Below are 12,615 nucleotides of genomic sequence, written 5' to 3'. Positions count from 1 at the left end.
GGCGAATAGTCCTACTACAAGACCACCATCTCCTGTCTAGTTACCCTTCTTCAGACCCCCAGGGACCACATTCTTGTCCTCATAGAGAAGGAAAAAAAGCTTCTGGTTTTCTGTGCAGCTTAGGCACAGCATAACAGAATGATTTGACAAAGAAGTTCCCAATGAAAAGCGTGCTGAGGAAGCCTGATATACTTAGCAATCCCTTATCTTGCCTGTCTGTCAACCCAGAAAACAGAGGATGTGTCTCTTAAAATGTCAGCCAAGTGCTGTCAAGGAAGCGGCGGCGGTGGCAGCAGCAGCAGCACCTCTTCCCATAGTTCTTCCGGGGCATCTTTACAACATGCTAAGGAGCAGCTTCCAAAGTACCAGGTAAAACCATCCCTGCCCAACCAGATGCCCCGTGGGGCTGAAGTCATTTACTGTGATTTCTCCACAGGGAATAATAGCTGCTGGAGGATTCTACTCCAGGGACATGAGCATAAGTATTCCACAATGTGCTCTTAAATGTGTCCTGTCAGTGCTCTTTTCACACTTTGGCTTTTCTCTCTCGATAAAAACTGTATCCGAGTCGAGGTGATCAAGTATAATATATGAATTCTATATTATAATGATGAATGAGGAAGACATATTGCAAATGAGGTAAATGCTTTTGTTTTGCTCTCTTTGTTGTTAGAACTAGATTAAAACACACAGTTTCCAGTTTTGGCATAAAAATTCTAAGGATTCTGGGAATGTATATGGGCATCCTAAGAAAATAGCACTTGCCAGTAGGAGGAAGAAAATCTTGTTTAGAAGAAAGAAATGGTAAGATCTAACTTGTGTGAAGGATAACAGGGCTAGTGGCATCTGTGTGTGTGTGTGTGTGTGTGTGTGTGTGTGTGTGTGTGAGAGAGAGAGAGAGAGAGAGAGAGAGAGAGAGAGAGAGAGAGAGAAAAGGATAGGGATTTGGGTTATTGAGAAATATTGGCTAACTAGAAATAAGGGAAGAAATGTTTCATAAATACTGAAGAGCAGGAGGATATAAACTGATGAAGAATGTATCAATTTTTTTTTTCTTTTTTGACTTGTGGAATTTTCCACGTTGCTGGAAAAGCAAAGCTGGGTAAATTGCCAGCAGCCACAGGTCTATAGAACTTTGTTAATTTCATGTTCAGGATTTGTGCCACACATTTGCCCTTATTTCGCAGTGCTCCTCAGTTTCCAGGAGGTTTGTGATTTAAAAAGTATACAGTGAAATTTTCAACTAGTTGAGAATCACAATTGGCGTATAGACCCTGTACCCCAAGGAAAAGCAGATCATAAAACGGAGGCGGTAGGTGGAAGTTACTAATAAAAAATGTGAAAGACAGTTGGTTTCTGTCTGCATGTAGTGAGAAGAGGTTGGCGTGAGCTATAACCAAACAGAGAGGAGCCTCGTTAAACAAGGCTGAGAGATTTGTTTCTCTTTCCTCCTCTGCAAACATGTATAAGTAGGTTGTGTATGTGTTTGTTAGTGTGTGCATGTACTTGTGTGTATATAATGTGTGCGTGTGGATTTGAAGTTTAAAAAAAAGATTGAGAAGACAGTGTTAAGAATGATTCCCATGTTTTGGCTTGGATGGAAAGCACGCTAGCAGAGAATGCAGGGCTGGATGGGCTGGATCCTGGACCATTGTTTTGTCTTGGTCAGGGTGTGCTGGGGTGCCCGCAGCACACTAATTTGGTTGACATTCACATCTATCATGTTCATCAGGTGTCTAGAATCCTACATCCAAATACATTCATTCACATATCGTTATAATACATTATTGTATAATATGTGTTACATTATCTTTACATACATATAATGATACCTGAATGAATTCATTTGGATGTAGGATTCTAGAGTTCAGGGAGAGGTCTGGGCCTGGAGATAAAAGATGTGGGAAGTATTCCTATGTAAAGAATAACCAAAATCCTAAGAGGGGTTGAGAATGCAGACGGTGAGTAGGAGTGTCCTCTGAGGAACAATCCTGTTCAAGGGAAGATCTAAGAAAGAAGATTCGACAAGGAGGGTAAATAAGAACACCAGATACCATGAGACATGTTTAAGAAAGCAAACTGGAAAGGGTGCATTGGATTTGACAGGAAGGCAGAAGTCATTACTAGAGCAGTTTGAATAGATGAGGCTGCAGTAGGTTAACAAGCAGATGAGATCTGGGAAAGTGGAGGTAGCACAGGCCCCCCTTTTGGATGACGAAAGGGATGAGAAAGACTGGCCAGAAGGTACAGGGGTCAGATGTTTCTGAAATATTTTTTTGTAAAACTTCAGAGGTATCAGACCATCTGTCATCTTTTGGACCCTCACAAAACCCTACCTGTGCCAATTGGCATTTTCATTCAACACTATTAATTATTGAGGTGAATAATGCTGAACTGTATTTTTATTCAGGATATATATATATATATATATATATATATATATATATATATATTTGTATTTTGAAATTATTATTTTTTAAAATTTAAATTCAAGTTAGTTAACATACAGTGTAGTCTTGGCTTCAGGAGTAGAACCTAGTGATTCATCTCTTACATATGACACCAGTGCTCATCCTGAAAAGCACCCTCCTTATTGCCCATCACCATTTAGCCCAAACCCCCCACCTCCCTCAGTTTGTTCTCTGTATTTAAGAGTCTCTTATGGTTTCCCCCCCTCTCTGTTTTTATCTTATTTTCCCCTCCCTTCCCCTATGTTCATCTGTTGAATTTATCAAATTCCACATACGAGTGAAATCATATGATATGTCTTTCTCTGACTGACTTATTTTGCTTAGCATAGTACCAAGAAAAGAGTTACCCTTTTTTTTTTCAGAACTTAATCTTTAAAGTTTATAAATGGAGATAATAAAAAATCTTTATTTTTCATAGCAAGATTAAAAACGATCTTTGATGAAACACTTGGATCCTACATGAAGATACTGTGTATACAAAATCATGAACATAAGTAATAATATGGGAAAAAAATAGGCAATCACCATTATGGATTAAGACTGTAAAATGATCAGTTTCTGCTTTGAGAAATAGTTTTAATTATCTGCTAATAAACTAAAGAAGGACCCCATAGATCAATAAATGTTATTTTCTTAAAAAAATTTTTTTTTATGTTTATTTTTGAGACACAGAGCACATGCAAGGGAGGGGCAGAGAAAGAGGGAGACACAGAATCCAAAGCAGGCTCCAGGCTCTGAGCTGTCAGCACAGAGCCCAGCAAAGGGCTCGAACCCACAAACCATGAGATCATGACCTGAGCCAAAGTCAGACGCTTAACTGACTGAGCCACCCAGGTGCCCCAAATGTTATTTTCTTTTGCATCGCACATCATGTTGTGCCACATATTAACTTTGATTTTGGTTTCTCTAATGTATGCAGTACACAAGACCCGCTTCTGATGTCAACATGCTAGGGGAAATGATGTTTGGCTCGGTTGCAATGAGTTACAAAGGCTCCACTTTAAAGATACACTATATACGGTGAGTTTGGGCTTCTTTTCCTACTATTTGTGAAAAACGGAATGGTGAAACTGCTTTCTTATTCAAAAATACTTTCTCTTTTTTTTCTTCTAGTTCTCCTCCACAACTGATGATTAGTAAGGTGTTCTCAGCTAGAATGGGCAGCTTCTGTGGGAGTACAAATAAGTAAGTGTGGGATTTTGTACCAATCCACCCTCCCTCCCCATTTTTTTAAGTGGCTGTTTCTGGAAAGAGTAGTTCTTTGAGAGCCATACATATTTTTGAAATAAGAAGTGAGATGAGTCCACATTAACAAAGAAATGGCCATTTTCTTGCACACAATGTATATGACAAGGCCTTTGACTTTATTAGCTGGCCTTAAAGACAAATGACTGTTTATTTCCCAATGCTGTTTTGTCTTAAAAAAAAAACAAAAACAAAAACAAAAACAAAAAAACTGGTTGGCTAGTTAATTTATTTCTAAAGAAATGAAGCACATAGTGAGTTTTTTCAGCCTGTGGGGCACATGTATGGCAGGCTGGGTCATATGTGCTCACCATCTATTCAGCTGTCAATGTTGCCTCTATGACTGGTGGGTACCTGGACCAGGCCATATCCTGATCTTCACTCCTGAGTTTTTTCCTCCTCTAATTTTATATTTCTTTGTAGACAAAGAAAACTGATGTTAACTCTCATTCTGGTACATTTGTTCATACACTTTGAACTTTTCAAGCATAAATATTTCATATGCTTCATTTTTGAATAAAACAAAACATTTGCTATACTTTCGTAAGTTTGAAAGAAGTTTGTTATAAATTAAAGGGATATTCTTAGAGGCCAAATGAAGGCTGTTCTTTTTTCATAATCTTGGGAAATTAAAAATATTTTTCTTTGTAGATTTGGGTACCTTTGAGTAATTCTGCTTACTCTTCAACAAAATAATGGATTTAACTTGTTTGAGCATTTAACATTGGTCTGGCATGACTTAAGCCTATATGAGAATTGATGTTTTTTTGTGTGAGATACTCTTTTTCAGACCCTTTCAGTTATACACTAATTCCCTATAATAGAATATCAAGCTCACATTTAAGTAAAAATTATTTTGGCCCTATTAATGTTGTATTCTCCTTGAAGTCTTGATATTTATTTTACTTGTTAATAAATCAAGTAAATTATTAAAATTGGCTTCTCTCACATTTGTGTCTATGAGTAATTCTAACTTCTTAGATGTTGTGAAGTCAAACTCCTATGGGAATCATAATTTCTGTTATATCCTCCTCCTGGAAAAACTTTCTAAATTGCTCATAGATGTTAACTGAGAGTTCAGCTCAATTTCATTTTGAAGTTTTAGTGAAATTACCCTTGAAATGAATAGTAACATCTTGAGTGTCAGTTACTAAAACACAATTTAGAAATGAATAGCGATATCCTAGGTGTCAGTCACCAAAGCCAAATTTGTAGAGTTCCATGTCCCATTATATAATGTAAAATTGTTAGGAATATGTTGTTTAGTTTTATAGGTTGGACTGCCTTCAAAAAGTTTTTTTGTCTTTTCCTTTCCCCTAAAATTTAGTTTCCTTTGGTAGATGTGAGACTTTATTCATTTATAAGGAAAGTTGGAACAACTGGTAAGTTGCCTGTGTTTGAGAGTTTGTTAGAAAACAGTCTTATTCATCTCTTGATATTTTTCTTCTCTCTCTCCTTTCCCCTCCTTCTCTGGATGTAGCTTACAAGACAGCTTTGAATACATCCACCAGGATCCTAATTTGGGAAAACTCAACACAAATCAGAATAACTTGGGTCCTTGTCGTACTGGAAGTAACCTAGGTAAAATCAGCCACATAACTGGGCTCTTTCTTTCTGAATACCACTATTGTGGGTGTGTGTTTTGCTTTATTTGAGTTTGTTGTTTTGTTTTGTTTTTTTGCATTATCTTTAATCTGTGTTTATTTTTGTGTGTGTACTTTGTTGGCCCTCTTCCGTGTGTCTCTGTCTCTAGGTCTGCTGCAAGCATGCGGCAGCAAACTGCTACAGGGCGTAGCTGAAGGAGGACCTCTCCGGCTCACCCGGAGCGCTTCTTTCTTTGCAGGTTTGTGTGGAATGCTGAGAACAGTGTGACCCACACACATTAGTAATAACTCCTGTGCAGTTTCTTAGAAAAAAATCCTGTGTGGTGCCTCTCTAGAAATCCAAGGGGCTCTTGAGATAATAGTTTCAAATGCAGCCAAGTTCACGGTGTTTTGAAAAATTCCACCAATGAACTTCTATTGTAAATGTCTTTGCTAATACCCCAGTGTAAGCTGATTTTGATCTGAAATGAGCCCTTAGTGTTTCTAAGAGGATTATATTTTCTGATTTTCCTGGGCCTCTTCAGGTCTGAACTGTTTTCCTTTCCCATGGTATATACTTCTATCCATTTAGTCACCTGCACCCCCACCTGCACAGAGTTTCTTCAAAAGTCACCTAATAAGAGCATGGAAGACCTCTCTCTCTCTCTCCCTCTCTCTCTTTTTCTCTTCCTCAGCCACCTCATCTCTCCCTCTCTCTCTCTCTCTACTTTCTACCCCTACTCTCTCTAGCATTTAAGTAGTTTAAATGCAGTTTCTAGGTTCTTTACAGGTATAATCATCTCGGTCTCTCTGGGTAGGTAAATTCTTAGATTTAACTGGCCTTGCCAGCTAAAGCTGTTGAATGTCTGTTGAAGTCTGGCATGATTAACAAGTGTGGGGAATCTTCATTACTAACATTAAAGGTTATGTTTATGACAAATGGTATTCCTCATTCTGTTCTTTGTAGCTGGAAGTGTGCTAAGCTCTATTAGTTAACTGACACCCCGATGAAAGTGACACCTTCCCACCTACTTAGAGTGAGGCTAACATGTTTATATGCTCTCTTCAAAATTATGAAAATAAACAGTCTTCAAAAACTATCTGGAAAGTATAATAATCAGGCAGGGCCCTGGGTTTCTCATACATTGTAAAGCTTACTATAGCAATATGTCCTCTACCCTCTAGCTCAATATGTATGATGAATCTGAAGCATTCCTACAAGTCTGTAATACTTTAGAGTGTTTTCTAAAATTCATGCCAGGATATTCGTTTTTCTCAGTAACTCTACAGTGATACTGGGTGTATATGGAAATGAAATGGAGGAAGAAATATTTGAAAATGAAGGGGTTTTTATCTGCCAAGAGAGTGGGTTATAAACAGAAACATTTTTTAAATTTATGAAATGGTATTCAAATATTTCTGTTTCCTAAGTTGCCTATAGTTACTAATAAAACTGATTATAAAGCATTTTGAAAATACAGTGCTATTTAAATATTACTAATGATGAGGACAATGGCTGGAAGTATCTGCCTGAGAATGTTTGTTCATTTTATCAACTGCATGAATAGTTTATTATTCAGTTTGCTTTAGAAATAGGCACCACTCCAACAAGTTTTTATGCTACAGTAGGGTAAAGACAGGTAATTACTTGGTTCTGTTTTTACTCTCACCATTGTGTTTTATGTATTTAATTTTGCTTTCTCGTTAATTTTCATATATACATGTATGCCAACCATCAGTAGCAGTAGCCTACTTTGAAATGTAAAAATTACTGTAGTGGCTTTTAAACAAGGCCTTCTTTGGAAGTTCAATAACATTGTTACCTTTTGCCTTTATCTTAGCACATAGCACTCCAGTTGACATGCCAAGCAGAGGACAGAATGAAGACCGGGACAGCGGTATTGCTAGATCAGGTATTTGCACTTCCTTTTATATGTTTAGTTGATAGAGTGAACTATCTGTAATGATTAAGTAGGTGGGAAAATAAAAGACAGGTCTCGCCTTCTGGGTTTTTTCCTTTGCCATATTCTTTTTTTTTTCTTTTTTTAATTTTTAAATATTTATTTATATTTGAGAGAGAGAGACAGAGTGCAAGCAGGGAAGGGGCAGAGAGAGAAGGAGACACAGAATCCGAAGCAGGCTCTAGGCTCTGAGCTGTCAGCACAGAGCCTGACGTGAGGCTCAAACCTACCAACTGTGAGATCATGACCTGAGCCGAAGTCAGACGCTTCCCTGATTGAGCCACCCAGACGCCCCTCCTTTTCCATATTCTAAGGTAGTCTCATGTGTCTGAAGATCCAGAAGGTTGATATACAGCATCTAGGAGTGATTGTACAACATGGACTAGTTTTTTCTAAATCTAAACTCATATGAGACTATATTGTATTTGAGAAATTTCTTTTTTTTTAATTAAAAAAAATTTTTTTAATGTTTATTTATTTTTGAGAGAGAGACAGAGTGCAAATGGGGGAAGGGGCAGAAAGAGAGGGAGACACAGAATCCAAAGCAGGCTCCAGGTTCCAATCTGTCAGCACAGAGCCTGACGCAGGACTGGAGCCCACAAACTGAGATCGTGACCTGAGCCAGTCAGACTGACTGAGCCACCCAGGCGCCCCTAAGACAGCAATTTTGACTGAGAGTGATTTTGGTTCCATGGTGGTACCCGTTTCTTCTTGCCTTGAAATTCAACCCTAACGAAACTAGCTCCAGTGCCAGCCAGCCCTGTTCAGGTGGGCCCTACCAGGGCAGGGAGCTGAGCTTTGGGACGTTAAGATCTTCAGTACACATTCACAGCCTTTGAGGAACTGATGTACTGATGCACTGATGTAGCTCAAAGCTCAGCTACTCCTCTAGTAGAGAATGCTGACGGCACCCCCTAAGGAATGGGGAAATTCTCCTAAGACCATTGAATACAAATAAAATTTAAAATTTAAAAACAGTGTTCTCTTTAGCATTTCATGAGTTACTCTTTACCTTCTCAGATTTCATGTTTGTACAAAAATTGCTTTAAAAGAAAATGATACAAGTCTAAGCAGCAGGAGTTACATTTCTGACCAATGGCTCAATGCTCAAGTTTACAAAAAAAGATTATGAAGACCAAAAGCAATCAATTGTTTTTATTTCATCATAAATAAAATCCGGTGTACTTTATACGTGACATACATAAACAAAGGAAGGGGATTCAGTAACAAATGACATTTCATTTAATAACTCAGGAGCAGAGTTGTACCGAGTGGGATGAAGGACCCTGGTACCACACAAAAGGAACATGAGGACTCCTTTGAGGTGTGTCTGAGGGCCAGAGATGGATACAGAAATGAAAGGAAGGCAAGGAAGAAAGGCATCTGAGGCACTGGCTGGCTGGCCTGTTTGGTGAAGGTGTCCTGTATCACTGGTAAAACCAGTGGGGTGCTCTTAGTCTTTAGTGGAAGGCAGAGGCTGCGTGTCTGATGTGTGCGTCAGGCAAAAAAACCCACACTCCTCCAAGGCCTCCATTTCCAGATCACTGCTTCACTGCCCTTCTTCTACAGCACAGAATCTACCTCAGATCTAAGCCACAAATCAAAAATCGTAGCGGAATCATGTACAAAGGCAGAAACCGAGAGATCTTAAAAGCAGTATTAGAAAAGTTTAAGCCTTGAAGGAATGAGAGAAGGGGTAGCTTAGATAAAATCTAGATCAGCCTGACTCTAAGACAGAAGAGAGGGTGACTGGCAGGTCCTCCCGCAGAGGTGGATGGATTTACCTCCACAGACACCTTTCTTCCTCTGATTTTATTTTCAATACTCAACAAGCAAATTCCCAGTAAAATTAGCTCAAGGAAGCTTCCTTTTAAAAAGAAATTTCTCATGGGGCACCTGGGTGGCTCAGTCAGTTAAGCATCTGACTTCGGCTCAAGTCATGATCTCACAGTTCTTGAGTTCAAGCCCTGCCTCAGGTTCCCTGCTGAGAGCAACAGAGCAGAGCCTGCTTGAGATTCTCTCTCCCTTTCTCTTTCCCTTCCCCACTTATGCACATGCTTTCTCTCTCTCTTTCACTCTCAAAATAAATAAATTGACTTTAAAAAAAGTAGTAAAATAGGCAGAAGATCAGTATGAGAAAAACTTTAACATGTATTCTCAAACATTTTTATTCAAGTGTTTTGAAATGAACCTTCAGTGTAAGAATACACATCATCGTAGTATTCAACTAGGACATGTGTTTTGGCCACTCTGCAGGTACAGGGTGGATCCCACCCCAAATTTGGTTTGGATGTCGAGACTAGTGACACCACACACATGCAAGAGGGTATGAAAGTATTTATCACTCAAGTAATGACACTTTCTGGTGAGAGCTGGATGGGCTTCCCAAGCTGGTCAGAAAATGACTTGAGAGGGGTGCCTGGGTGGCTTAGTCGGTTAAGCGTCTGACTTCAGCTCAGGTCATGATTTCATGGTTTGTGGGTTCGAGCCCCACATCGGGCTCTGTGCTGGCAAATTGGAGCCTGGAGCCTGCTTTGGAATCTGTGTCTCCATGCCCCTCTCTCTGCCCCTCCCCTTCCCACGTGTGCACGTATTCTTGCTCTCAAAATAAATAAACATTAAAAATAAAAGAAAGAAAATGCCTTGAGAGAAAGGGAAAGGAGATGATCTTCAGGTTTTTATGATGGTTAGGGGGTAGGGCCAGGGTGAGGGCTTCCACACACAGGTTGAACTTCCTAGTGGTTGCAAAGGAGAAAGCCTCTAGGCTTTCTCATCACCTTGCCCAGATGTGGGGCAGACAAGGAAGAGGTTTGAGAGGAGAAGCTTAAAAGGTATCAGCAGTCAGACATCAAAAAATGGAGTCAGAATGTTTATTACAACGTGTGTCACCATTGAATAATGCAAAATGACATCCCACTTGGATCTGAATTCTTCACTGATTTAACTGATAGAGTGCTTTGTAAAGAGTGGCAAGAGTCAAGGAGGGTACTGCTTTGTTTGTTGTCTGTGTGGGAGAAAGGCCGTGGCATCCTGTTGACCTTGAGTGTATAAATGTAGGCAAAGGCTTGAACTCACTTTATGTGAGTCTTGGCGGTACTGATTGTGCTCCTCTGGGAACACAGGAGAATGGGAGGCCCCAAGGAGATGCTGGGACGTCATCTCCCACTCACTTTCTGTCTCCCCTGGGAAATTGTTGTGAAACTGTCTCATCACCTCCAGGCTTCAGATAAGGTTTGGAGCTTTCTGCCCTGCCCACCTGAGACTAGAAGTGCAGACTAGAGAATTGCTGAGCTGTGGTCTCCAACTGCTCCCCAGCACCAGGGCCTCCTACAACTCAGGGTGTGGGCATCTGATCCCTTTTGTGTCAGTACTGTCCTTTTTGGCGTGTGAGGCAGGGATCACTGGGGACTGGCACTTTTGGTTTATTCTTCTTTCCACAGACTATGTAAGAAACTGTCCCAATCTAAAAATGTCTTTTTACATCATTACTCTCAAGCCTTTACTTTGGGCTTTGCCTTGCCTTCTATATAGGAACTTGGCAGGCTGTAATGTAGCTTGGACAGAACTCCATTTCTTCATTTCTTTATACTTCTCATATTTTAAGTCAGACCTTTGGTTATTCTCCTGGCATGAATGTTTGTTTTCCATTTCACAAATTTGCTGACTCTTTTGCTTTAGCTTTTTCCTTTCTACATTTGCATTCTTATTACCTGTTTAAGAAAAATTAGAATAAAAAAGTAATGCAGATAGCATCCCAAACTAGGGATCTAGAATAATTCTAAACAAAGATGTGTGATACAGTTATGGAGAGATTTTAAAACTTTATTAAAAGAAGACCTTCCCTTGTGAAGCCAGACAAAATAACTCTCACTTATATGGAAGAGCAAAGAACCAAGAGAATTTTTATTCTTCGCAAAAGTCTCTGTAGGCACTTCATTCTTAGACTACAGACTATGAATTAAAAGGCATACAAAGGTTAAATAACTTGGCACATAATTGTAGAGGCTTGATCACCAAGGCTCGGCTAGAGTTTATATCCTAACTAAGGAATTAAAATTTAAGGTGCTTTCAATGAAATATTATTCAGTGCTAAAAAGGAATGAGCTATCAAACTGGGACAAAATATGAGAGAAACTTAAATCATATGGCTAAGTGTAAGAAGCTGAGCTGAGAAGACTTACCTATTATAGGAGTTCAACTGTGTGACATCTGGAAAAGGCAAAATTATAGAGACAGTAAAAAGATCAGTGGTTACCAGGAGTGGGGACAGGGGCAGGGAGGGATGAGTAGATGGAGCACAGAGGGTTTTTAGGGAACTGAAAATATTTTCATTGATACTGTAGTAGACGGTACATGTCAGCACACGTTTGTTGGAACTCAAAGTACAACACTAAGAGTGAAGTCTGTGGTGAACTATGGATTCTGGCTGATGATTTTGTTTGAGTGTTGGTTCATCAGCTGTATCAAGTATAGCACTCTGGTGTGTGATATTCATCATGGGCAGGCTCTGTGTATGTGACACCAGGGGCTATATGGACAGAGCTCTGTACCTTCCACTAAGTTTTTCTATGAACCTAGAGCTACCCTAAAAAATTCTCTATTTTTAAAAATTAACGTGTTTGGGGGCACCTGGGTGCTCAGTCTGGCTCAGGTCATGATCTCCCAGTTCTTGAGTTCGAGCCCTACGTCAGCCTCACTGCTAACAGCACAGAGGCTCCTTCAGATCATTTGTCCCCCTCTCTTTCTGCCCCTCCCCTGCTCATACACTCTCTCTCTCAAAACAAACAAACAAAAAAAATTAAGGTGTTTTGAAATCGTGGTGGTGAGGACATTTTCTTTGTATTTTCACTGAGGGAACTTGATAGGAATTTTATTAAAACTTAAAAGCCCTGGGACACTTTTGAGGACCCCATATAGTCTTAAAATCACTCTGTGGTTTGGTAACTATGATGTGTTAACTAAAATTTGATTTGCCAATTAATGTATTTATTTGGTTTATTGAAAATGGCATTTTCCTATCCGACAATAATCACAGCTCTATTAATTGCCCTTTGAAAATGCTTCTGTTCCTTTGTAATGAGAAATACAACTGGTACACTTTAAGGAACCTTGTATTTTTCAAGTGTTGAAGCAAAAACTCTAAGCGAAGTACCATCAGTGTACAGCAAAAAAAGATGATTGCTGTGTTTTGGATGTAGTGCCCTCTGTGCCAAATATAAAAAGTGTTCAGGGTCAGAGCTGTACTACTGCTGTCCATCACCATCACCACCTCCACTACCACCACAAAACGACAACAACAACAAAAGAATGTTTTGAAATGAGAGTAGGGAGGAAAAAGAGAAAATCCATGTGCTC

The 12,615-nt window shown here is 39.4% G+C and overlaps 1 protein-coding gene across 6 annotated transcripts in view; it reads left to right on the top strand.

Moving 5' to 3' along the window:
- Positions 1-12,615, top strand: part of FNIP2 (folliculin interacting protein 2) — a 132,313-nt gene that overhangs the window by 69,347 nt on the left and 50,351 nt on the right. For 4 of the 6 annotated variants that reach the window (XM_047856471.1, XM_047856475.1, XM_047856474.1 and 1 more), the window contains exons 3-8: positions 229-369; positions 3,391-3,491; positions 3,585-3,656; positions 5,197-5,297; positions 5,470-5,559; positions 7,141-7,212. In XM_047856471.1, the coding sequence (XP_047712427.1) occupies positions 229-369; positions 3,391-3,491; positions 3,585-3,656; positions 5,197-5,297; positions 5,470-5,559; positions 7,141-7,212 (577 nt within the window). The remainder of the gene's footprint in view (positions 1-228; positions 370-3,390; positions 3,492-3,584; positions 3,657-5,196; positions 5,298-5,469; positions 5,560-7,140; positions 7,213-12,615) is intronic. The other 2 variants (XM_047856473.1, XM_047856472.1) reach the window with 1 other exon arrangement.

This window comes from Prionailurus viverrinus, chromosome B1 (genome assembly GCF_022837055.1).
Source record: "Prionailurus viverrinus isolate Anna chromosome B1, UM_Priviv_1.0, whole genome shotgun sequence".
Lineage (NCBI taxonomy): Eukaryota > Metazoa > Chordata > Mammalia > Carnivora > Felidae > Prionailurus > Prionailurus viverrinus.
Note: the sequence above shows the minus strand (reverse complement) of the source record. Positions and strands in the feature narration are given on the sequence as shown.